The 23,515-nt window shown below is 46.6% G+C and overlaps 1 protein-coding gene across 2 annotated transcripts in view; it reads right to left on the reverse strand.

Moving 5' to 3' along the window:
* Positions 1-23,515, reverse strand: part of LOC121607389 (receptor-type tyrosine-protein phosphatase beta-like) — a 34,625-nt gene that overhangs the window by 3,820 nt on the left and 7,290 nt on the right. The window contains exons 1-27 of one of the 2 annotated variants that reach the window (XM_041938139.1): positions 22,412-22,765; positions 21,149-21,422; positions 19,101-19,412; positions 18,268-18,531; positions 16,651-16,914; positions 15,946-16,221; positions 15,475-15,741; positions 13,797-14,063; positions 12,779-13,042; positions 12,290-12,553; positions 11,900-12,163; positions 11,300-11,563; positions 9,907-10,176; positions 7,906-8,169; positions 7,063-7,329; positions 6,637-6,921; positions 6,112-6,390; positions 5,752-5,901; positions 4,584-4,863; positions 3,906-4,018; positions 3,531-3,636; positions 2,992-3,069; positions 2,494-2,511; positions 2,333-2,414; positions 1,745-1,835; positions 1,557-1,633; positions 749-883 (exon numbers count right to left, since the gene is read on the reverse strand). In XM_041938139.1, the coding sequence (XP_041794073.1) occupies positions 749-883; positions 1,557-1,633; positions 1,745-1,835; positions 2,333-2,414; positions 2,494-2,511; positions 2,992-3,069; positions 3,531-3,636; positions 3,906-4,018; positions 4,584-4,863; positions 5,752-5,901; positions 6,112-6,390; positions 6,637-6,921; positions 7,063-7,329; positions 7,906-8,169; positions 9,907-10,176; positions 11,300-11,563; positions 11,900-12,163; positions 12,290-12,553; positions 12,779-13,042; positions 13,797-14,063; positions 15,475-15,741; positions 15,946-16,221; positions 16,651-16,914; positions 18,268-18,531; positions 19,101-19,412; positions 21,149-21,422; positions 22,412-22,468 (5,532 nt within the window). In that variant the 5' untranslated portion in view covers positions 22,469-22,765. Of the gene's footprint in view, positions 1-748; positions 884-1,556; positions 1,634-1,744; positions 1,836-2,332; positions 2,415-2,493; positions 2,512-2,991; positions 3,070-3,530; positions 3,637-3,905; positions 4,019-4,583; positions 4,864-5,751; positions 5,902-6,111; positions 6,391-6,636; positions 6,922-7,062; positions 7,330-7,905; positions 8,170-9,906; positions 10,177-11,299; positions 11,564-11,899; positions 12,164-12,289; positions 12,554-12,778; positions 13,043-13,796; positions 14,064-15,474; positions 15,742-15,945; positions 16,222-16,650; positions 16,915-18,267; positions 18,532-19,100; positions 19,413-21,148; positions 21,423-22,411; positions 22,766-23,515 lie in introns of those variants that run through there. The other variant, XM_041938138.1, reaches the window with a different exon arrangement.

Consider the following 23,515-nt stretch of genomic DNA (forward strand, 5'->3'; position numbering starts at 1 on the left):
ATGCACGTCGGTTTTTTGTTAAGTTTCCCAATGTGTGTTGTCTTTGCCTGGTTTTTGTTACATCCTGTTTTATTTTGAAGGTTCATGTTATGTGTCTTTGTGTTGCTTTACTTCCTGTGTTTTCCCTCCAGTGTGATTGTCTGATGTGTTTCACCTGTGTGTCATTCGTGTTCCTGCCTTGTGTATTTAAGTCCGTATCTTCCCCCCAGTCTTTGTCGGGTCGTTGTCTGCGCTACCTTTTTGTCTGTGATTCCTTGTCCCATGTTACCTTGCCACAGTCATAGCCCTAGTCCTAGTAAGTGAGTGTTGCCACAGTTCTAGTAAGTTTGCTTGTTTTATGTAGTGTTCCACCGTCCTTAGTGTTGTCTGTGTTACCTTTCTTACCCTGTGAGTCTTTATCCTGGTATTGTCTGGTCCAAGTATATGTTGTCAAGTTATGTCTTTGTCTCTGTCATACCTCAGCCCATGTTAGAGTTCTTGCCACAGTTCATGTACTTCATGCCATGCCATTGTCCATGTTAGTGTGTGTTTGTCTTTAGTCATGCTCCAGCCCTAGTGTGTTCTAGTATCGTCTTGTCTAACCACCTCACGTTCTTTGTCAGTGTTTGTCAGAGGCTCCACTGACTCGGGCAGAAGCTTTATGTGTGTCTTTATTGTTGACTTTACTGATGATAGAAATTAATTACAGGATTTATTGTGTGGATGTGATGGTGTTGCACGGACGACAGATGACGAATCTCATACTCACTCTGCCTTTCTCCACACACTGAGTGACCATCACGATGTTGTGGACGTTCTGCTCCCAAACCATCTTCCAGAAGTCATCTTTAGTTCCCGGCAGTGGACCCTGCGTGGCGATGTACTCCCGGCGGAAGTTATTCCCCTGAAAAAACACATTCAAAGTGTTTTCAGCGTACAAAGAGCAGGACAAGCTAAAGACCCACATCAGTTTTCAGTAGACAGAAACCTGAAGTCGTGATGTGTTCAGAGAAAAGTGTCTAAATAAAGGAGCATGACAGCAGCTTTGTCGGTTTCTCCGTGAAACATATCAGACGAGGAACACGCAGCAGGAACTGAGTGTAGAGGTTCGTTAAATGTGTACTTTGTAAGGTTTTTATAATGTCTTTTATAACACTTTATTCTTTACTTTAACTACTTTTTTCTATTTATATCTCTCACGTTATTTTCGTGTCTTCCCGTCTCCTTCAGCTCGACCTACTTTATGATCGACTGTCGTTGTGCTGTGATGGAAATAAAAACTGATTTGATCCCAGTGACACAAATGTCACAGGATTAGGTCTGTAGATTAATCTTCATCATGCTGAAATGTTATGAAATCCACAGAGCTTGACTGCAACAACACAAAAGTACATGATGCAATAAGTAGATACAGGAACTGAAACGATCAGTAGGTTAATTAAAAAGTGGAGTAGAAAAATATCAAATGACTGAATGATTTCTGGAGCTCTCCTTCTTTACGTCGTGTGGTTCAATTCATGATAACATGAACCTTCATCACGTGTTCAGGCAGGACACAGTGTGTGACGGTGCCTTACGGGGATGTAGCTGGCGTTGATGTAGTCGGAGCACGGATCATCGTCCACGTAGGACAGCTTCACCCTCGTCGAGTCGTCTGAACACAGAAACCAGATTCACACACATGTATTTCACACGTGGGTGATAAGAACGGGTGAGTCCATGTTCACGTTCATGTGTTCTTCTTCTCTGCATGTGTCTCACTCACAGGGCAGGATGTTGTTGTATCGGTTCTTGCCGCGGTTCTCTGGCAGCAGAGCCGAGTCCAGAGGCTGATTACGACCGACGTCCTTCAGGTCCTGACGGGAAGAGAACAGCGGCGTTAAACATCTGTTCTCGTTAGCAGCAGGAGTTCAAATCAAACCTCACACACGCTGAGGACGTTGGATGTTTGGTTTCAGAAACAATTAAGCCAGAGGTTCTTCAACCAAAGAAACGTACATACAAATAATGTTATTTTCTTCATTTATATAAAAGGATATTACCCAATCATAGCAAATTGGGATTAAATTGGTTATTAGATTTACCATAATAATGTTAGCCTACCAAAAACTAACCCACTAACACAAATCAGCTCCTTAACAGAGACACGATACGTTTTGATAAATACTCACAAGCTTCATACACCTCCAGCAACACCCACCCTGAAGGTGGAGCAGACTGCACCGTCTGCAGCCTGAGAGACACTGTTGTGCTATTGTGTTATCAGAGGATGTTCTTGCAGCCAGTGTGGAGAGGAGGAATGACTCTGTGTTACTGTACGTGCTCTATGCCGTGAGTCTTTTCTTGAACTGACCTCGTACTCCTCTGACAGCAGGTAGTTGGAGTCAGCCTGCAGTTGGTTGTAGTGACATTCAAAGTTCAGGATCTTGATGGGACTGAAAGGCACAAACCAAATGTTTCAGTCAAAAACGAAGAGCTGGAAACGGACAGAGCAACAGAGGAGACGTTTCTCACCTTGAGATCCGACGGTTGCTGAGAAACGGAAGGAGGAGACACGATGAATGAGAGAAACAAACACACCTCAGGATCAGATGGAATTATTCACAGTCACACAGCAGCTGTTTCACAGGGGCGTTCCTCTGATGACACTAATGTCATCAATGTCAATAATGACTCTGAGTTTCACTTGTTACATAATATCTTGTTACCAGCAGTTACAGTAAAAGTACTTCAATATCAGTATTAGTGTAGCTCAGAAGTAAAGAATGCTAGTGTTAGCAGCGCTGTGTGTTCACAAGTCTACATTAGTAATAGTACGAGAGTTACTTAATAAATGGATATATCTTGTTAAATTATTACAGTTATTACCAGTATTAGTATCAATAGCAGTGTCAGTAACAGTATAAGTATTAGTATTGGTATTCATATTGGTAGCGTTTATAGTATTCATATTTAGTAGTAGCAGTAGCAGTAGCAGCAGTAGTGCTAATAGCAGTAGCAGTATTTCCTTACCCTCTGCCTCCCAGGTGAAGTCCTGATGTCGGCCTCTCTCTCCTCACACTCATCCTGACTGTGGCTCTCTCTTCAACACTGAAACACAGTCATCACCTGTTGTTAATGCAGGTGAGGAGGAAGGTGGAGCTGCTGCCCCACACTGCTGCACCTCCACACAGGAGGAACACACCTGCGCTGCCGTCCAATCAGATCGCTTCAGAAGAGAGAAAGAAAAGCCCAGCCTACAAGAGCGTGTTTGGTCTTTATGTGTTGAATAACCAGTGAATCATGTTCCATGAGACCAAATCTCAGAGCGAGGAGGTGTGTTAGGTGTCAGAGTCCAGCAGCACAGACAGTCTGACATGTTCACACATGGAGTCAGTTACAAGTCAACACAAATCTTATTAGGGGAACCATCACGATCATCGTGGGGCATCGTGTTGACTGGGGTGGAGCAGGTGGAGCTGAGGAGCCCACAGACACCTGCTGAGAGCTCTGGAGCTCTGGACGGACCAGATCCAGGCTTCAGGCTCAGGCTCCAGGATGCAGATACTCACACTTTGCGAGCCTTTTGTCTGCAGACGAGCAGAGCGGTCACTCCCACCATCACGACGATGAGGAACATGCCGGCGCTGATGCCTTCGATGACGCCGCTCAGAGGCTCTGCAGGAGGAAAAACCAGCGTCACACACTTTCAGTCATCTGAGGGCTTTAACTTCTCCTCAAACGTGAATCCTCATTGTTTGTGCTGTTGTTTTTTTTATTGTAGAGTTTTGTGTATTTTAATCATCAGGCAGCTACTTACTAATAAATTCTGTGCTATGTGTCATTGAGTCATGTTACATAACGGCCCTAGAAGATTAAACATTATACAACGAATTGAATAAAAAGATCTGTGAGGCGCAGTGACTGTACATGATATTTCTGCTCACCAGCCTCGGTGACCACAGGCAGCGACAGATACGTGTCGCTGAACAGAGGCGAGCTGACGGTCAAGTCGTTTTTCTCTTCATCAAACAGCTGAGTGAAAGCTCGGACACTGAGCCTGCAGACAGAAACACAGGGCACACAAAGCTTTGCTCTGTCACTGAATATATATCTGACATGATTCAGATTTCAGTCAAGCATCAACGCGTCTCGTTAAAGATATTCTGGTCCTCTTTCTGCCCTTTAAATAATATTCATAGAATATTCATATAATATAACACAATGCTCTTTATTTACTCAGCACTGTTCTATTGTCACTACTGCTACTGGGTTTTTCTTTACCTGAGTCGAGGCTCTCAGGACAGACGTATGTTTGACAGAGTGCAAATTCACATGAAGTGATTTTAGACTTTTGTATTCAGTGCATTTTATGCACAGCAATCTCCTTCAAAACACCTTTAAAGACCTTTAATTCAACTGCAGAAAATCTGAGGCTTGAATCTGTAAATTGTAAATATTCACTGATGAATTTCAGAAGGATTTCTGAGTCATATTCCGAACACAAAGGTACATCAAAGACGTGTTTGTTTTCTCTCTAAGACAAGTGAGGAGGAGAAAACCAGAAAGTCTCTTTAATTTACTGCAGATCAAACGATGAAAACCCTTCAGAGAGAGTGCAGCACCTGTAGGCAGTTTTAGGTTTCAGTGGTCCGTCACAGAATAGGTTCAGGTCTCTGCCGCTGGTCTCTGGATCCAGGTCTGAGTCTCTGCGGTCACAGGAGCCTCCCAGCGAGTCCATCCCCGTCCCCACGCTCATCTCAAAGCTGTGGGAGCTGCTGTCGGGACCCTCGGTGCAGTGGCTGGGGAAGTAGCTGGTCTGGTAGGACTTAATGGAGCTGTTGGATTTGTAGTCCGCGTAGGAGGGCAGAGGGTCCCGCTGCTCCGGCTGAACGTCGTCAGAACCTTCAAACGTGAACAACAAGGAGAGGAAAGTCAGAGGCGTGAGTGTCGAGATGAAAGAGAGGCTCGCTCTGATGGACTGAAGTCCTTTCACTGCTGTTTCAGCTCATTTATCATCAGCAGTGTTAACATCTGTGTCCCGGTGATGATGATGATGATGATGATGATGATGGTGATGATGGTGATTTCGCGGGTCATTCATAAAGTTGACATCAGTGCGTGTTTCCAGCTGTTGGTGAGTTCTACTGCACGTTTTAAAGTAGAAGTGATGTCACTGAGTCGCTGTCGGCTGAAAACCCGCTCAGGCGTCTGCAGCTGCTGCTCGTCTCTGCTGCAGCATGACACGCCCGACTGTCTGAGGAAGCGGTGCATAGTGGGTAATGTAGGAGCCACATCTTAACAAGAATGTGTAGAATAGAAAAGATGATCTCAGATTCGATTTCGATCCTTTAAAAACAAAAACTGTCCATCACGACTTCGTTGACTTCGTTACGGGACTGTGATGATGACTCTGTGGAGGCAGCCGTCAACAACAAAAAAAACCTTTCATCCTCCAGAGGTTTTTCCAGGATGAAGAAACTTTCAGTCCCATTCAGCTTCTCCTCTTTGCCCTGTGGGGCACCATCAACTCACTCATTCAACTCCACAGGGTTGGAGCCTATCCCAGCATGCACTGGGCTAGAGTCAGGGTACACTCACACTCTGCAGAGGAGGTGTGAACACATGCATGCAGCGCACACACGACTGTACAAACATTAGTTTTTGAAGACAAGCTGAGGGTGGTTCGATATACGTGAACATGTATGAGTCCATATATGAGTAAGAGGTAGTGTGTGAGTATAAATACGAGTACTTATACGAGGATGTGAGGTTTGTTTGTTGCGTCATTACCTTCAGACTCCGTCACCACCACAGTGAAGAACCGGATGGCTCCATTGACGTCACTGAACCAGCTGCAGTTAAACTTGAAGAAGATGGAGGACTTGGTGACCACAGCGGACCTGTCACTAACCCGGGTAGTGAGGGGGGGCACTGGAGGACCTGGAGGAATCACGTCAGGATGTTTATATTTAACGGTCCTGATTGGTTTGTTCAGCTTCAGATGAGGACAGATGAGACATAGGTGAGGGTAGACTCCAGACGTCAGTGCCAATAATGAATGAATTATACTTTGTGTTAGTTAATCTGATCGAACACAATCCTGAACCCCCTGAGTGACCCCGAATCAGTGTCAGAACATGTGACCCTTACGGTCGATCATGGTGATCACGCTGTCCTGAGCCTCCTCGCTGGTCATCCGGTCCGAGATGACCTTCACGGAGACGGTGTAGCGTTTGTGGGGCTCCAGCTGGGTGATGAGGTAGACGGTGGAGTCTCGGCCGGTGCGTCTGGAGTAGACCAGGATCCGGGAGTCCTGGTGGAGACACTCGATCGTGTAGGAGTCATAGTCGGCCTCCGGGGGGCCCCAGGAGCAGGAGATGGAGGTGGAGCTCTGGGGGCGACAGTGGAGGCTGTGGACTGGCTCCGGCTCTACAGCGAGACACAAGAACACAATCCATCCATTATCTATACACCGCTGAATCCTTTGCAGGGTCACGGGGGGGCCGGAGCCTATCCCAGCCGTCTCTATAATACACATATTTGTCTCTGTTTTCCATCATGCTTATTTTTCAGGTTGTTTTTGTGTTTTAATGTTTGCAGCCCTCCTTGCCTTCAGACACGCATTTTATATTTTTGATTTTATATTTGAAATTGAACTGAAGTGCTGCCACCTACTGGTTCGGATGCTGTTGTGGATGGGGGTGCTGAAGGTGGCCCCGGGCCCCGTGGCTCCGCTGACGGTGCGGAGGCTGAAGGTGTAGAGTCGCCCGGGGAACATCCCCCTCAGGATGCGGCTGCCGGAGGTGCGGCTGTGGTACGGGTTGATGACGGACAGCCGGTCTCGAGGAGTCCACTGCAGGTCGAAGTCGTCGTAGTCGGAGTCGACGGGGCCGCTCCAGGTGATCTCCAGGGAGGTGTTGGTGACTCCCCCGAACAGGAAGGAGGTCGCAGGTCTGGGAGCTGAGGAGGACAAGATGGAGAGTGTTGTTGATGCTTCTTTCATGTTCTCTGCACAGACACCATGTGACCACAGAGTTTCAATATTAATAATTAATTACTACCTATAATAATAATAATAAAAGATGTAGAGGTGTGTCTCACCTGTCCTGCCCACTGTGCTGGCTCTGTTGCTCAGCTCTCCACTCAGACTCAGCACCTCAGCTCGGTACAGTCGACCCGGAACCAGGCCCGAGAAGACGAACTCGGTGACCTCCGACCCCAGCTGCTGCTCAGCCCGCTGAGAGCCGTCGGGGTTGTAGAGAGTCAGCAGGAACCCGCTCAGATCACCACCACCCCGATCCCAGTTCACCCACAGAGCATCAGACTGGTTTCCACTGTGAGCCTTCAGAGACGCCACAGCTGCTGGGACTGAAGACGAGACGCAGGACTGAGGCTTTAATCAGAGCTTCTTTACTAACTGATACAAACTGTGAGTCCAAACTGTGGAAATACTGCGACACAACTATCAACTAGTGCACTAGTGTGAAAGTGACATTTTAATAGTAACACAATGATTTCATCAGTTCATTCTGTTTGTATTTGCTATAATAATAATAATAATAATAATAATAATAAGTGCTTTAAAACACAAACTGATCAGAACCATGTAGACAAAAGGACATAATCTGAAGATTGATGTATTTCCTGGTCAAAGCTGGACTCACAGCACTTAAGTGGAGACTTGTTTACTTCTGCCTTCAACCTAAATTTGTTTATACATTTTAGTCTCCAATCCCAAGTTGAGAAAACCCTGATGACATCACTATGACATCATGAGGGTTACTATTTGTTTATATATTATTATATATATTTCTGAGCCTTGACAAAGTTCTTCCAGAGAAACACAAGACGATCATCTTGATAATTAGTTGAGTTAATCAGTTTCTCTTTAAAATCTCAAGACTTTCCAGACTTTTCAAGGACATGGAACCCCCGCCCCCTCACCTGTCCTGGCCCAGATAGACGATTGGTTGCTCTGGTCCCCACTGTGGGTCGCTACCACCATCCTATATGCAGCTCCGGGTCTGAGACCCTGGAAGGAACACTGCTGACTGCTGGACTGGCCTCGTCGTCTCTCCTGCAGCGAGTCGTCACTTTTATACAAGAAGATCTCGTAAACGTCAAACTCTCCCTCTGGTGGAGACCAGCGGAAGGACAGACTGCTGGTGCCGTTGGCTTGAATGGACAGATCAGTGACGGCTGCAGGACCTGAGAGGAAGAGGGGGGTCCAGATAAACGTCAGATAAACTTCTAACCAGCTGGGCAACATTAACAGCTATAATCTACTAGAAACAATCTAAATTATTTTATAATATTATAATATATATATATATATATAATCTAAAATATCTCATTATGATAAAATGTGCTGGCGATGATAATGATGATGATGGAAGAGATGTAATGGTGATGATGATGATGACAGCGAAGATGATGATGGTGATGACGATGACAATGATGATGATGATGATGGTGATGATGATGATGATGATGATGATGCTGCTGCTGCTAAAGATGATGATGACATTGATGGTGATGATGATGATGCTGATGCTGCTGCTGCTGATGATGATGATGACATTAATTGTGATGATGATGATGTTGATGCTGCTGCTGCTGCTGATGATGATGATGATGACAGTGATGATGATGATGATGATGCTGCTGCTGCTGATGATGATGATGACATTAATTGTGATGATGATGATGTTGATGCTGCTGCTGCTGCTGATGATGATGATGATGACAGTGATGATGATGATGATGATTATGCTGATGCTGATCATGATGATGATGATGATGATGCTGCTGCTGATGATGATAATGATGCTGATGACAGTGATGTTGATGGTGATGATGACGGTGATGATGATGATGATGATGATGATGACAGTGATTGTGATGATGATGATGATGTTGATGACTGTGATGGTGATGATGATGATGCTGATGCTGCTGCTGATGATGACAGTGATGATGATGATGATGATGATGATGATGATGCTGATGATGATGCTGCTGCCGCTGATGATGATGACAGTGATGGTGATGATGATGATTATGATGCAGATGATGATGACAGTGATGATGACAGTGATGATGACAGTGATGGTGATGGAGATGGTGATGATGATGATGATGCGATGATGATGGTGTTGATGATGTGCTGATGATGATGATGACAGTGATGACGACAGTGATGGTGATGGAGATGGTGATGATGATGATGATGCGATGATGACAGTGATGATGACAGTGATGGTGATGGAGATGGTAATGATGATGATGATGATGATGATGATGCTGATGCTGATGATGATGCTGCTGCGGATGATGATGATGACAGTGATGGTGATGATGATGATGACGATGATGATGATGACAGTGATGATGATGATGATGATGATGATGCTGATGATGATGATGACAGTGATGATGACAATGATGGTGATGGAGATGGTAATGATGATGATGATGATGATGATGATGATGCTGATGATGATGCTGCTGCTGATGATGAGGATGACAGTGATGGTGATGATGATGATGACGATGATGATGATGACAGTGATGGTGATGATGATGATTATGATGATGATGATGATGATGATGATGCTGATGATGACAGGGATCAGCTCTTTGTGTGATTGGAAAGCAGAATAAGTGAAATGTGTGAACGATGAGGCTTCTGTTTGTGTGAGAAGTGACTCGTCGTGGTGCTTCGGCCTGTTTGAACTCAGAGATGCTTCTTTAAACGTCACTTTGTTCTTCATTTACTCAGTGAAACAGTGAAGCTTCACACTGTTAACAATCAGGTTCAAGGATCTTTCTCAACATACCTTCTTAAATCATTACATTTTTTTGCTACTTTGCAACTTCTTTGCTTTTTTTTCCAAACATTAATTTTCTCTTTGCTAACAATGAGTCATAAACAGGAAATCTTACGTGTCCGAGCCTCGGCGCTGACCCCCAGGCTGTGGACTCCCCCGCTGGTGGTCTGGACCAGGACTCGGTACTTCTTTCCCGGGGTGAGTCCGTCGAACCTGTGCCTCGTGTGTCCAGAGGGCTGAGAGGAGTTTGTCACCAGGCCGCCTCTGTCGTCCAGAAGCTGCAGGACGTATCCGTCAGACACACCCAGAGCATCCTGCCAGCTCACCTGCAGGCTGCAGGTGGAGTGGAGGTCCTCCACCTGGAGACCCGTCACTGCTGAGGGCACTGAACACAGGTAAACAAGTTAATATAAAGATATGTGTCAGCAGGAAAAGTACACAAGGATATTCACAGGTTTGTATCTGCATGTACTCAATATTTACACAAAACTTACATACAATACAATACAGTACTTTCTCTTTCATTTAAAATGCCCACTTATTGCTCCCATGTTTTCCTCCTCTGTGCCTGCGTTTAAATAACTGGAAGAACCAGTGAGAGTTTTATTATTATTATTATATTATTTATTGATTTATACACACTGAAAATCAGGTCCTGTATAATTATGTCTTAAATATTGTCTCCTCTCTTAGCGTGAGTTGTATTTTCTTTATAAATATAATATCGTATATGTACATATAACCACAGTATTTCCTGACCAGTGGTGGAAAGTACTCAAATACTGTACAGCACATTTTTCATGCACTTGTACTTTACTTGAGTATTTCCTTTTTAAGCTATTTTGTGCTTTTCATACAATTTATATTTCAGTTTTAAAAATGAGATATTGTTAAGTGTTAAAGTACCAAATTGTATTATTAATATTGTTAAAATGAACTCCAGCAACCACACCAACGTATAACCGATGTTATAGGGACAGAAATAACAATCAGACAGTATAGTTCATGATACAGCAGCATCACAGTGACATTCTGCTGCCGCACAGGTTCTTTTTCTGTTGATGCTTTTGGTCCAGTGTGTAGGATTTAGTGCCATCCAGTGGTGAGACTGCAGATTGCTACCAGCTGAACACCCCCGGCCTCACCCTCCCCTACGGTGGCCTGCAGGTAACATAAAAATGTGAAAGTGTCTCTCTGGAGTCAGTGTTTGGTTTGTCTGTTCTGGACCACTGTAGAAACATGGCGGTGCAACATGGCGGACTAGACCTGCTCCCTCTGTAGATATGAAGAGCTCATTTAAGGGAACAACGATTCTTATTTTCAGGTGATTCTACACTAATGAAAACACACTTATTAATATTAGATTCCATTTCTGCCAGTAAACCCCCCTCAATCATCCACACTGGACCTTTAAACACTTTTGTCAGTTTTTTCTTTTGCAGGATTTTTTCAGCATCGTGATGTTACTACTTTAACTGCAGTAAAAGCTGTGAGTTAGTGGTCCTGACCTGTGCGTCCAGTGGCCGTGTTGTTGTTCAGCAGCTCGCCGCTGACCGACTGAACCGTCACGCTGTACATCTGTCCGGGCTGCAGGGAGCCGAACGTCACCTCGTTGTGGTGTTTGAGGACGGGCCGGACGTCCAGCTGTCTGCTCTGTCTGTACAGAAACACAGAGTATCCGTCCACGTCGCCCTGGCCGGGGGTCCAGCTCACCTTCAGACTGCTGCTGTCGCCGCTGTTACTGACGTGGATGTTCTTCACTTTGCTGGGAACTGGGGAGGGAAGAACAGAACAGAGTACAGCAGGTGATGCTACACCTGTCAGGTGTTATAACAGAGGACACACAGTCCTGTCAGTGGTGTCACACTGTCCCACTGACCTGCAGGTGGCAGTAACACACCAACATATGCTGCAGTGTGCCATCAAAGGCAGAGAAGAAGAAGCTAGTAAACACTTAAAACACTTGTACGTTCTTACGTACAAGAATAAATCTGAATAGATGCAAGAACCATGTGAACCAACAGCTTTGCTCTGAAGTGTAACGTTAAGAGCAGACGTTTCACTTCAGGAAACACCAGTAATACCTCCCCCTCCTCACAGGGTCTAACCTGTCCGGCCCTCTATGAACTGGGCCCTCTGGTTGGGGCCACTGAAGGTAGAGACCAGGATCTTATAGAGCCGTCCAGGTGTGAGCGACGACAGGACACACTCCTCCACGCCGCTGCCCAGAGTGATCGGAGGAAACACCTTCATGTCGTTGAACAGCAGCTGCACCTCGTAGTGATCCACGTCACCGGGAGCGGCCGACCACGTCACCCGCAGGTCCTCAGTTCCCCGGCCAGCCAGGGCCAGGGACCGGACTGCTGCTGGGACTGCAGGACCGACAGGAAAGGAACTGAAGTTAGTTCTAATCTGGTGTCAAACTGTGGCCAAGTTTACCAGCTCTGCCCCCTAGTGGTAGTTAAAGAGTCTCTGTATCAGTGTCAGAGGTCACTCACAGGTCCTGCCGTGGGTGGAGGCGCTGGTTTCGTATTTCCCGCTCCAGGTGCTGACCAGTACCGTGTAGAGTCTGCCGGGCACCAGGCCGCTAAACACACACTCGTTCTGCGTCTTCAGAACCGTCTTGTTCTGCAGGAACATGTTGTTGTGTTTGATGAACACCTGGTAAAAATCGAAGTCTCCGGCCGCGTGGCGCCAGTACACCTTCAGGTAGTCGTCACGAGCAGCGTGAGTCGCTGTCGGGTTCTGCACCTTCGACGGCTCTGCGAGAGAAAAGAGCTCAGTTTACACCTTCAGCTGCTGAATGAAGAGTTTACCTTCACCACGAGAACTAACATCCACGTCTTCACGATCAAATCTTCAGAAAACAATCAAAAAAGGCACTAAAACACAATTCATGCAGCAGAATATTTCAGGGGTCAGGACATGAGTCATGGGTCAATTTGACCCTCGATGGCAGACCTGCTGTCAGTCAGCCAGGTACGTACGTGTTCTCTCCTGGACGAAGATGTGGTTCTGGTGGATGCCGCTGCGGGAGGTGATGGAGATGTTGTAGAGACGTCCTGACACCAGCGAGTTAAAGACACACTCTGGACTGGATTTAGAGACGGACACGGTGTGCAGCGTCTTGTCGCGGTCGCTCAGGGTCACCAGGTAGCTGTCCACCTCGCCTGCAGCCGGACGCCACGACACGCTGAGGAAGTCCATCCGACCGTTGTTACTGACAGTTACCTCACCCACTGCAGCCGGGACTGAGGGGGAGAGGAGGGGGAGGTTAGAGACGTGTGCACCTGGACACCTGGACACTGTCCACCTGATGTTGCTCTAAACAGAGAGCATCATCATCTTTTCATCTTTAGAAAAAGTGAGTTTACTTTTTCTCATCTTCATGCTCCAGAGGTCACACTGAACCTAAAAATGTGTTTATTCACATACACATTTCATTCCTTCGGTTTCTTTCATCTTTAAAAAGTCTCCTGTGACTATGAAAATATTTCCCAGCAGCAGTAAAGTGTTCGTGTTGTAATTCAACAATGAAGCTCGGCCGCTTCCTCCTCCTGACAGGAAGTCTCTGACAGACAGACCTTGATAGGTCGTTGTTGTTGTCGACACTTCCTGAAAATTCCTGACAGATTCCTGCTTTTCAGTAACATCCTGCACACACAAACACACACACACACACACGCACACACACACGTATCTCACCTCACCTATTCGTCTCAGATCAGCATAAAGTAGGTTTGAATACACTTTCCAGCCAAAATGAGCACCAGACCTGCAAACTGCAGCATCCGTTTCTTGCAGTGCACTGGATCTGTTTTTTAAGACAAAAATCCCTGAATGGATCTATAATGAAAATAATCACTATTTATCACAGAGAAAAACCCATAAAAACCTTTAATCCAAACCATTTTTCAGTCCCCTGAGAGAATACTTTATTATAATACACACACACACACACACACAGTATGTCTACACATTCAGATGAGGTCCCATCAGTCTTACCGGTGCGCCCCTCTTCGACAGTCTGTCTGGAGGTCTGTCCGGCTCTGACGGTGGTTAACACCACCCTGTAGAGAGCTCCGGGTCTCAGAGCGTGGAAGCTGATGCTGGTGGCGTCGGCCTCCACGCTCTCGTTCTTGATGACGCTGCTGTCGTGGACCAGCAGGACGCGGTAAGAGTCCAGGTCTCCGGAGGCTCGTTCCCACTGCGCCTGCAGGCTGTCGGTGCTGCCGCCGCTGGAGACCTGCAGCCTGGTGACCTGAGCTGGACCTGAGAGGAACCACGTTAGAAACTGACTCCATCTTTGTTTGTGGTGTTTCTGCTCTGACAGTGTGAGCATCTTCTGCAGGAGAAATCATCTGAAAAACATCCTGTGACTCCAACAAACGTCCTCTGACAGAAGCAGATTTTATTCTAACTGGTTCTAATAAAATGGTCATAAAAGGAGCCAATTTGAATTTAATTTCAATAACTTCACCATGAACATGTCTCTTCATTTTAAACTAACCTTAGGATTGTAGCATGAGAGCACGTTGGTTTCTTTATCTTTCCCAAATGAATCAAGAGTCATGGACCTCCTTCACAGCAGACATCTGAACTGAATCAGCAGCAGGAAACTCAGGTGGAACATTAACGTTAATGATCCTCATTTCCAGCAATTAATGCTATGCAGCAATTAATAATGTTATAAATGACGCCTGTGCTTCAAAGGTCAAAATGTCTGCTGTGAAAAAACTCTAATGCATCCTGCAAAGGCTCTGCGCTAACTACTCTGACTGTGCACTGCTTTGACTATTTTAACTGTTTATCAATTACTTTAAGGTAACTTTCTATACTGTTCTCTACTTTAAGCTAAGTATTTTAATTGTTTACTAATCACTTTAAGCTATTTTATGTGTTTATCCATTACTTCAAGCTAACTAGTAGTTACATGCATATGTTCCAGCTGACTGAACATTAGTGTTGTGACGTTCACGAACGAACTGGTTCTTTTGAACGGCTCGTTAACATGAACGATGGGAACCGAGTCACAGCTGGGAACCGTTCTTTTTCTTTTTCTGAGTTACATGGGGAGGAGCGCTGCCCAGCTGTGCGCTGCTTATTAGATATGCAAATAGCATCACGCCACCTTGTGCACGCTGCCTTCACGTGAGTGCGCCAGTAACAAAAAAAAGCAAAGCACTGTCAAAGCAGAGTGATGTGGCGCCACCCTGTGGAATATTTACAATTAATCCAGATCAGACTAATCCACACATGTCAAATAACGTTATAATCAATATTTCAGACTAATTAAAACTCATATTGGTGGGATATCTAAATTCATTCCTGCCAGTGGTTATTTCCAAGATAAAACATAATAAATATAAAAATGAGCCAAATGAGCCAGTTTTTTGAACGGCTCTTTGAAAGGAACGGCTCACCAAGATCCAGCTCCCCTCAAAGAGCCGTAAATCCCATCTCTACTGAATATGAGGATTTTTTCACATTCATTTAGTTTTTAGAGTGGTTCCTTCTGCTTTTCTCTGCAGAGGAACCTCCTGCTCACTGGTTGGGAGTCTGCAGTTTGGTGACATGTTTGGGTTCTAGAGGAACAGATCATGTTGTTGTTGACATATAATGCGCTAAACTTCTCCCATCTTTAAAAGAACAAACAGTGACAGGGTAAATAAATCAGACGCACTGGTCTGTGCGGTCACAGAGGCCGAGCTGGTCAGGTTGCCGCTGTTGGTCGTCACAGTGACAGTGTACAGGCGTCCTGGGGTGAGGATGTTGAAGGTGCACTCTCTGGCCTCCCAGGAGAGGATCCTCTGGGCTACGGCGGTGGCGGGGTCCGCCGGCCTGAGGACCACAGTGAAGCCGTCCCACTCGCCGACCGGTCGATTCCACAGGACGCTCAGAGTGGTTTCATCAGCGTGACGGACGACCAGCTGCTGCACGGGACGGGGGGCTGGAGGGAGCGAAGGAGGCAAATACTGTTATTCCTAAAAAAATATCTCCTGTCTTGTTTTCTTAATTTCAGTTAATAATAATTTGTGTTTAATATTTTACTCTCTGAAGCACCAAGTGAGTGACACTCAGAGTGAACTCTTTCTGTGACTAAATGACACTGAACTTCATTTTTCTTTGTCACTGAGTTAAATGACAAACTGACCCAGTCGTCCGTAGCAGCGCGCCGTGTTACCCAGAATGCCACTGTGAACCGTGACCTCTGCCGTGTAGAGTCGTCCCGGCACCAGACCCAGGCTGAGGACGGAGAACGTGTGCTGTCTGCTCGGTTTACTGACGGTGTGGTTCGCCAGGACCACCGAGCCGTTCCTCAGCAGGATGCTGTAGTTCTCCCAGTGACCTCTGGGGGGCGACCAGCTGACCCTCAGCGTCCTGCCGTCAAGTAGAGGCGTCATGAAGAGAGCCGACACTCGCTCAGGGACTGAAACAGCATAAGACAAGACTGAGATAAGTCCAGAGTACAGAGCTGAATACTGCCAGGTACTGAAAGATTTGTAGTCTGGTTTACTTTGATCAGGTAGTTTTTGAATTTTGCTCGTTTCTGACTGTAATTTATTAAGACAAACACTCTGAACAAATCAGTCCCTGAATCCATTTTGAACTGATCCAGAATCTGAAAGTGAAATGATTTAAACTGCTGACTGTTTTATTACGTGTGAAGCTCTGTGATTGGCTGTTCGTTAGTGAAATGCACTTTGGGTGTCTTAGTTGAGTTTTTATGTTTTAGGCTTATTTAAACTTTGACTTTTCAGTCAAAGAATCAGATATTTTCTACAACAGGTGAGTTTCAGCCCTGAACATGAGGAACATGAAGCAGACTGAAACATCTGGACGTCTCCTGAACATGCACCTGTCCTCCCGCTGGTCCTGGACTCTGAGCTCTGTCCTCCAGCGGTGGTCCTGACACACAGCTGGTAGCTGCGACCGGGGGTCAGACCCTCAAAGACCACTTTGGTGATGTTGGGAGGCAGGCGGCGCTCCTGGGGGGTCGATCCCAGAGCCGACAGGGTCACCAGGTAGATGTCCACACCCCCCTCAGGTGACACCCAGGAGGCCTGCAGACTGTCTGAGCTGCCGTTGTTGTCCAGCCTCAGATCTGACACTGCTGCTGGGACTGAGGGGGGGGGTCACAGAGGACGGTACAGATTATAGACACCCAGAACTTCCCTGCACATGTTGAACAATAAAACAAGGGTTTTACTTTTCATTGTAAACTGATCTCCAACTCAGGAAAGTTGACTTTATCTGAAACCATCTCACTCACGCCTGCTGGGTCTGGATCAGGGGCAATGAGGGGCCAGGGGGTCCGCAATCCAAAAGCACCGCAAAGAGAATGAAAACGACCACAAATGATGAGGCCACCATGTTTTGTTTTTTTTTTGTCATTTTGCATCTCTTTCAGTCTGAGGGTCTTGTTCCTATGCAGGAGGCTTGGTCTCATAATCTGTTTATCTCGTCTCACGTCTCATGATTAGAGTTAAAATTGAGCGAGTGCCTTTATGGAAATATGTTTGAAAGAAATGAGTAGATACAAGATCTGAATGCACTGAATCAGCTTCTAACCAGCAAGATAAAATACGGCAATAAGCTCAGTCGCCGTCTTGCCTTTTTGGCAAAAGACATGTTAATTTAATTGAATCACTTAAAAACAGCAGCGGACAAAGTTGATGTGGGATGACCTGGATCAGATCTAAAGTATGGCTGATGGCGCAACACGCAGGGGATGATGGGGGAAATTGTGGCAGGTTTGGACGGCTGGTACAGAGATACAGAGGCAGGATTTAAGGTGAGGAGGCCGTCACAGGCCGTAGATGTGGTTGGATTTCAGACATAAAGAAATTAGGCCCGTCGGACTCAGGTATGAACAGATGTATTAAAGTGAGCGAGTTTTTGGGTGGAGGACGATTCAGATGACCAGCTGCAGTCAGAGGAAGGGTGGAGAAAAGCTTAAAATATCCTGGAAACAACAGCAGAGTGACGCAGCTGGAAAGTAAAACAAAAAGCTGCAAAGGGACTCGACTGCTGACAAACGATCAGAGTCTCTTCTAAAAAAAGGTGAATAATGTCCTGTGAGCTGCCTCAGCATATCAGTAGATGTATTTTTTAATGTATTGTTACAGCCTGTTGTCGTGGTGACGGCTGTGTATTTTAATACCAGTGTATAAGTACTATATGTATGTAGTGTTCACACATTAGCTGAATGTGTGTGAACATGCTTGTCACCTCTGGTTTCCATCTTTGGAGGAAACAACTTGAGAAACATGTTAAACTGAAATATTTTTTCATCCATCAGTGTTTGAGGGACAGCAGGAAGTGATGTCAGTTCACGTGAACACCTGAGTTTGTCACGTTCGCCAGGTGAGAGCTCCTCTCGCTGCGTCTGTCTGCTGTTTGTGTGCAGCGGACAGACAGCAAAACCAAAACAAGCAGCTAAAAGAGCTCTTTAAAAGCTTCCCATAATATCTACCTGTGACAGCCTGTTTGGAGGCGGAGCTCCGTAGGCCGACAGCCTCTGTTACCACGGTGATGGTGTACAGGGTCCCGGGCTGCAGGCCGTCCAGCCGAGCGGAGGTGACGGTGTTTTGTAGAGTGACGTTCTTCAGCGGAACCCCGTCCTGATCTGTCAGCAGAACCCTGAACCGCTCGGCTCTGCCCGGACCGGCCCGCCAGGAAACACTGAGGCTGTCTGAGGACGAGGACGCCACCTGGAGGCCGCGGACAGACGACGGCGCTGGACGAGGGACACAAGCATTCAGTCAATGTTGAGTCATGAAAGTTTCTGACTCGCTCGTGATGAAGAGGAGTTCTGAGTCTAAGAATAGGAAACTTTAAAGGACACGTAATGCACAACAACATGCTGTTTTTAATGCACAGGAGCTGCTCTCCTGCAGGTGTGTCACTGCAGGTGTGTCACTGCAGGTGTGTCCATGTTGTTAGATCACCTGTCCTTACAGGTGATAAACATTATGTCACCTGCTGGACAGACTCCTGGACTGAAAGCTGAACGGCATGTTGTCGTGTTATGTCGCATTCTGAGTGTGTATTTCTACCTCCTGTGTCCATACAGACACACAGGATTGCCATGGTTACATACAATAACAGGTCATGAGATGCTCCTCCAGGGAAAAGTTGGACGATGACTCCTTCCTGAGACTCATGTGTGTTTGACTTTCTAACTCACCTGAGGGTTCAGGTGTGGGAGGAGCTTGTAAGACACGTCACAGTGTTTCTGGCCAGCTGAAGTCTGGATTTCAGAGCTCCACAGACGGAGGTGGATGTGCAGGTGTTGTTGTGTCTCACCTGTTGCTGCTGAGGTGTGCACAGGTGGAGCGCTCTTGTTCCCGGCCATCGCCACCACACTGACGTTGTACAGAGTACCGGGGACCAGGGAGCTGAAACCAGACTGGGGGGCCGCAGAGCCCATGATTCTGGTACTGCGGGTGGATCCGGAGCTGGTGTCCTCCAGAGTCAGATCATACCAGTCCACGTGACCAGCAGAACGAGACCAGGACACCCGCAGACCTGAAGACCCGTTCTGGACCACAGACTGGCTTCTATACTGAGCCTGAACCTGGTCCAGCTTTACTTCCAGAAGGGCCGGACCGACCGGGTCTGAGACAGGAGAGGAGAGGGGGGTCAGAGTTCAGATCTGTCTGACAATATAAAGATGTTTCTTCTGACGTGAAGTATTGACCTGTTTAAACTTACAGTACGATGAGTACCATGAGTACAAATCCTCAGAATAGTAGTACTGAAATGTGTCTGTGTGTGTGTGTGTACTGTGTGTGTGTCTGTGTGTGTAATGTGTGTGTGTGGTATGTGTGTGTGAGTAGTGTGTAGTCGGTGTGTGCGTGTGACTGTGTGCCCGTGTGTATGTGTGTATGTATGTATGTGTGTGTGTGCGTGTGTGTGTTGTGTGTGGTGTATGTGCCTGTGCGTGTGTGTGTGTAGAGATGGAGGAGGTTGATAAGATTGTTTCAGCTGCTTAAAGAACAAAACGTGTTCATGGAGTCGCTGCGAGCCCGAACAGGAAACACGAGTAGGTGGTGCAGGATGGAGAGAACGACCCCCAACGCGAAGAGTAAAGTCCGTGCTGAACTCTGGCCGGTCTTAATAATGGTTTCCTCCCCGAGGAGACTTCACGGCTTCCTGTTGGCAGCTCAGTGACACCCCGAGGACGAAAGGCCTGACTGTAACCGTCCTGATAAACCACCGACTGAGCAGCCTGAAGACCTGTGGGGACCACAGGTGTACCGTCACACCTGCACCGTGATAAACCCCCACAGGAAGCTGCAGAGATTCAGCAGCGTACAGTAGCTGTGCTTCAGTGATGCTTCAGCATTAGCCTTCAGATGATCTTCAGCTCTCCAGGGAAGAAACAAAGTGAAATGTTACTCTCTAATCTTTGTGTCCTAGAAAAACAGGCCTGCTGCATCCGCTGCTGCACAAACAATGTGAGGAGGGAAGTGGCTCGTGGGGGGTGGGGGTGGGGCTGTTCTGGAAACAAACACTTGAGATGGGATGAAGAGCATTGTTAGAGAGCTCAGTGATGGTTTCGGATCAGGACGCTCTGACCAGACTGCGGCCTTGGCTCTGTGTAGGTGCCTGGACAGGAGGTTTGGCTGTATCCTCTCTCACTGCATCAATCCTCACGCAGCAGTGACGGGAACAGTGGAACAGTTCAGAGCCCAGCATGAGGAGGGCCTCTAAAGCCCCACATTAAAAGTCCGTTTTTATCATATTTCTGATGTCTAAAAGAATGTTCGATGCTCTCAGGCGGCTCAGCTCCAACATGTTTCATATCCTCGTTATTGTGGCGTCTTGTTTCACACGGTTCAGGTTCCTGTAGGATCCATGTTGAAGCACTTTTGTCTGGTGCTTCAGTATATTCTGATTGTTCCAGAGTCTAGATTCAAGACTTTCTGACCTCTCTGGAGCTGAACTAGGAATTATTTCCCATCAGTTCACAGACCAACAGGTGGCAGTGACACCAACAAAGACAGAGAAGAAGAAGACTGCCTGCAGGTCAACCCGAGTGAACGATGGTGGACTTAAAACACTTGAGCTTTGCTCATGTTTAATGAGGACGAAAGTTTCAAAAATTTTTGTTTGTTTGTGTCTTTCAGCTCTGAACAGATTCAGCTTGACTGTTGCTGCAGGTGCGTGTTATTATTTCTCTCCTGAATTTCCCCTCTTGAGACCAACAAAGTCTCATCTGATCTTAGAAATAAACTATTGTTGTAATCTTGCAGCTGAAGCTGTAACCTTCTGAGCGGTTAAAGAGGAGAAACTCAATGTAAGAACTACGACAGAGACACTGATCCAAGCAGATGAACTCTGGTTCTCACCTGTGAGCGCTGACGCATTGCTCCTCTCTCCATCCTTCCTGGAAATCACAGTTAAATGGTGGAAAGTCCCGGGTTCCAGACCCAGGACGCGACAGATGAAGGTGCTCCTGGACTCCCCATACAGGCCACAGTCAGTGGACTCAGGCCGGGAGTCAGTAAGCAGGGTGAAGTTACAGGAGAGGCCGGCGGTGGTGAACTTCACGACAACAGAATCTGAGCTGGAGCTGATTTCTGTGAAGTTTGCGGAGCAGCGAGAAGCCTCGGGGGACTGGACCTGAAACAGGAAGTGACATCACGCCAGGTGAGCAGCAAGAGCTGGTGGTGCTGTCAGGTCATGTTAGGGCAAGGCTGGTGGGCAGGCCTTGCCCTCAGATGACAGACCGACAGGTAACTTAATGAAATACAGTGATAGAAATAATAAAACAAGAGAGACTTTCAACAACTATTGATCGCTCACATCATGTGAGGTCATCTCATCTTTTCTAACCCTTCAAAACAGACAGTAATGTTTGTAAAGAGAAAATTGTTCTTCTGTGGGAGGAAGAAACAGCCTGTGGTGATTATATATACTGCAGATATTGAAATATCAAATGTTAATACACCACATAACAAATGTGCTGGGCAAGAGACTGAGCTGCCAGTGAGGAGATGAAGAAAACAACGAGAGCTACAACTCGAATCCTGGTTCCTTTTTTTCTGTTCATTTAATCTTTAGTTAGTTAATTGAAAATCATAATAAGTGATAATTGATAATAACTCTGCTATGACAAACTGTGGCTCCATGAGAGTTTGGAGATTTGCTCAAAGTAAGAGGTCGGCTGCTCTGTTGACTTTGGTAACTTGAATCTCATCTCCTGCAGCAGCACAGATCTGATCATTAATGACGGGTTCCACTCTGTGCGCTGTGCGTAAAATTACGCATAAAAAAACCCTGGAGATTGCGATGCTACGCACGTTTCTGCAGCTGGTGGCTGCAGGTAGAAGAACCAAGTAAGAATCACAGCCTTCTATTTTCGATCTAAATATGGATCACATGATCAAATGTACACAAGCCTGTCACGGTCTGTGTACATGTCAAAACTCTGAGATCTGAGTGTCTCTCCGCTAACAAGCCACCGGGTCTGATCCCTGCTGTTCGAGGAGGCAGAAGCGCGAGTGAACACGATCTACTGGAAACATGGAGAGCACGTTCACCTCCGCACTTTACAGGTATCATGTCTTTATTTTCTTTTTAGGTTTGCACACACAGATCCGCTCGCTCACCTCGTTCACGCTCCAAAATAAACCGAGTATCAGACATGTCGTGGCGCATCTGAACATCGCGGCCTCTCATTTAAATCCGTCCGCTCGATGAGCAACAAAGAAACGAGGTTCATTCCCAGGTGAGCTGACATGCCGACGACGTGAAGTTAGAACAATGTGTCCAGTTATCCACACGGAACACGCGCAACAGTCCCCGCCGCGTTCCAGCCCAGACTCCAGCCACATCTACACCTTCATCTTCATCCTCAAAATGAAGATGAGGAAGAAGAGGAGCTGCCTGGTGTCTTCCATCAGCTCCCGCAGGTCTGAGGCTTCCTCTCACTCACATTTCTCAAACAGTGCGGACAGAAACATCCATCCATCTCCAACCTTTGTGCGCACTGTGCGCAGAGGCAGACAGACTCTCTGCAGACCGACACCCCACCCTGGTTTCCTTCCTGCCCGCCTCGGACTTTCTCTGACGACCTTCAGCATCAAACTGAGCTCCATCAGTCAGAGCAGAACCAACTATTGTTACGCTTGAATAAGAGTTATCCAACCAGGAAGCGGCCTCAGACCCAAGGCCAGAAACAGGCTCTAATAATAGAATGTGTACAGAATGACGATGAAGACAGAGACCCATCAGAGGAGAACACCTTCAGAATTCATCCTGATGCTCCTGCTGAACAGGCGAAGGTTCAGTTCCTTGCTCATGGACACTGACAAAGCAAAAAAGCTGCTTTTGGTGACCTGGTCTCCACCTCCCCTCCTCCTCACCAGTCCAGGCAGTTGTTAGACCTGACATAAATTTAGACTGCTTTTCTCCCATAGGCCTTCAACAACTCACTTCAATGATTTCTTCATGTAAACCATCAACCTGTAAGCGCTCGCTGTGGGAAGTGTCCTGAGACAACTTCTGCTGTGATTTGATGCTATATATACACCTGTACAGTTCAGCAGCGACAGCAGCTCCACTGCTGTTAAACGCAGAAACACTTCTTCTTTCTCTGTACGTATGTGACTGAACCGCTTGGCCAGCCTTGTGCAGCACCTCCAGTGTCACCCAGACATTTCTGAACAGATGCTTTCTAGCTTACTTCCTGGTCACTTCTCACTACTAGTTTA

The sequence above is a fragment of the Chelmon rostratus genome, chromosome 6 (genome assembly GCF_017976325.1).
Source record: "Chelmon rostratus isolate fCheRos1 chromosome 6, fCheRos1.pri, whole genome shotgun sequence".
NCBI classification, from domain to species: Eukaryota; Metazoa; Chordata; class Actinopteri; order Chaetodontiformes; family Chaetodontidae; genus Chelmon; species Chelmon rostratus.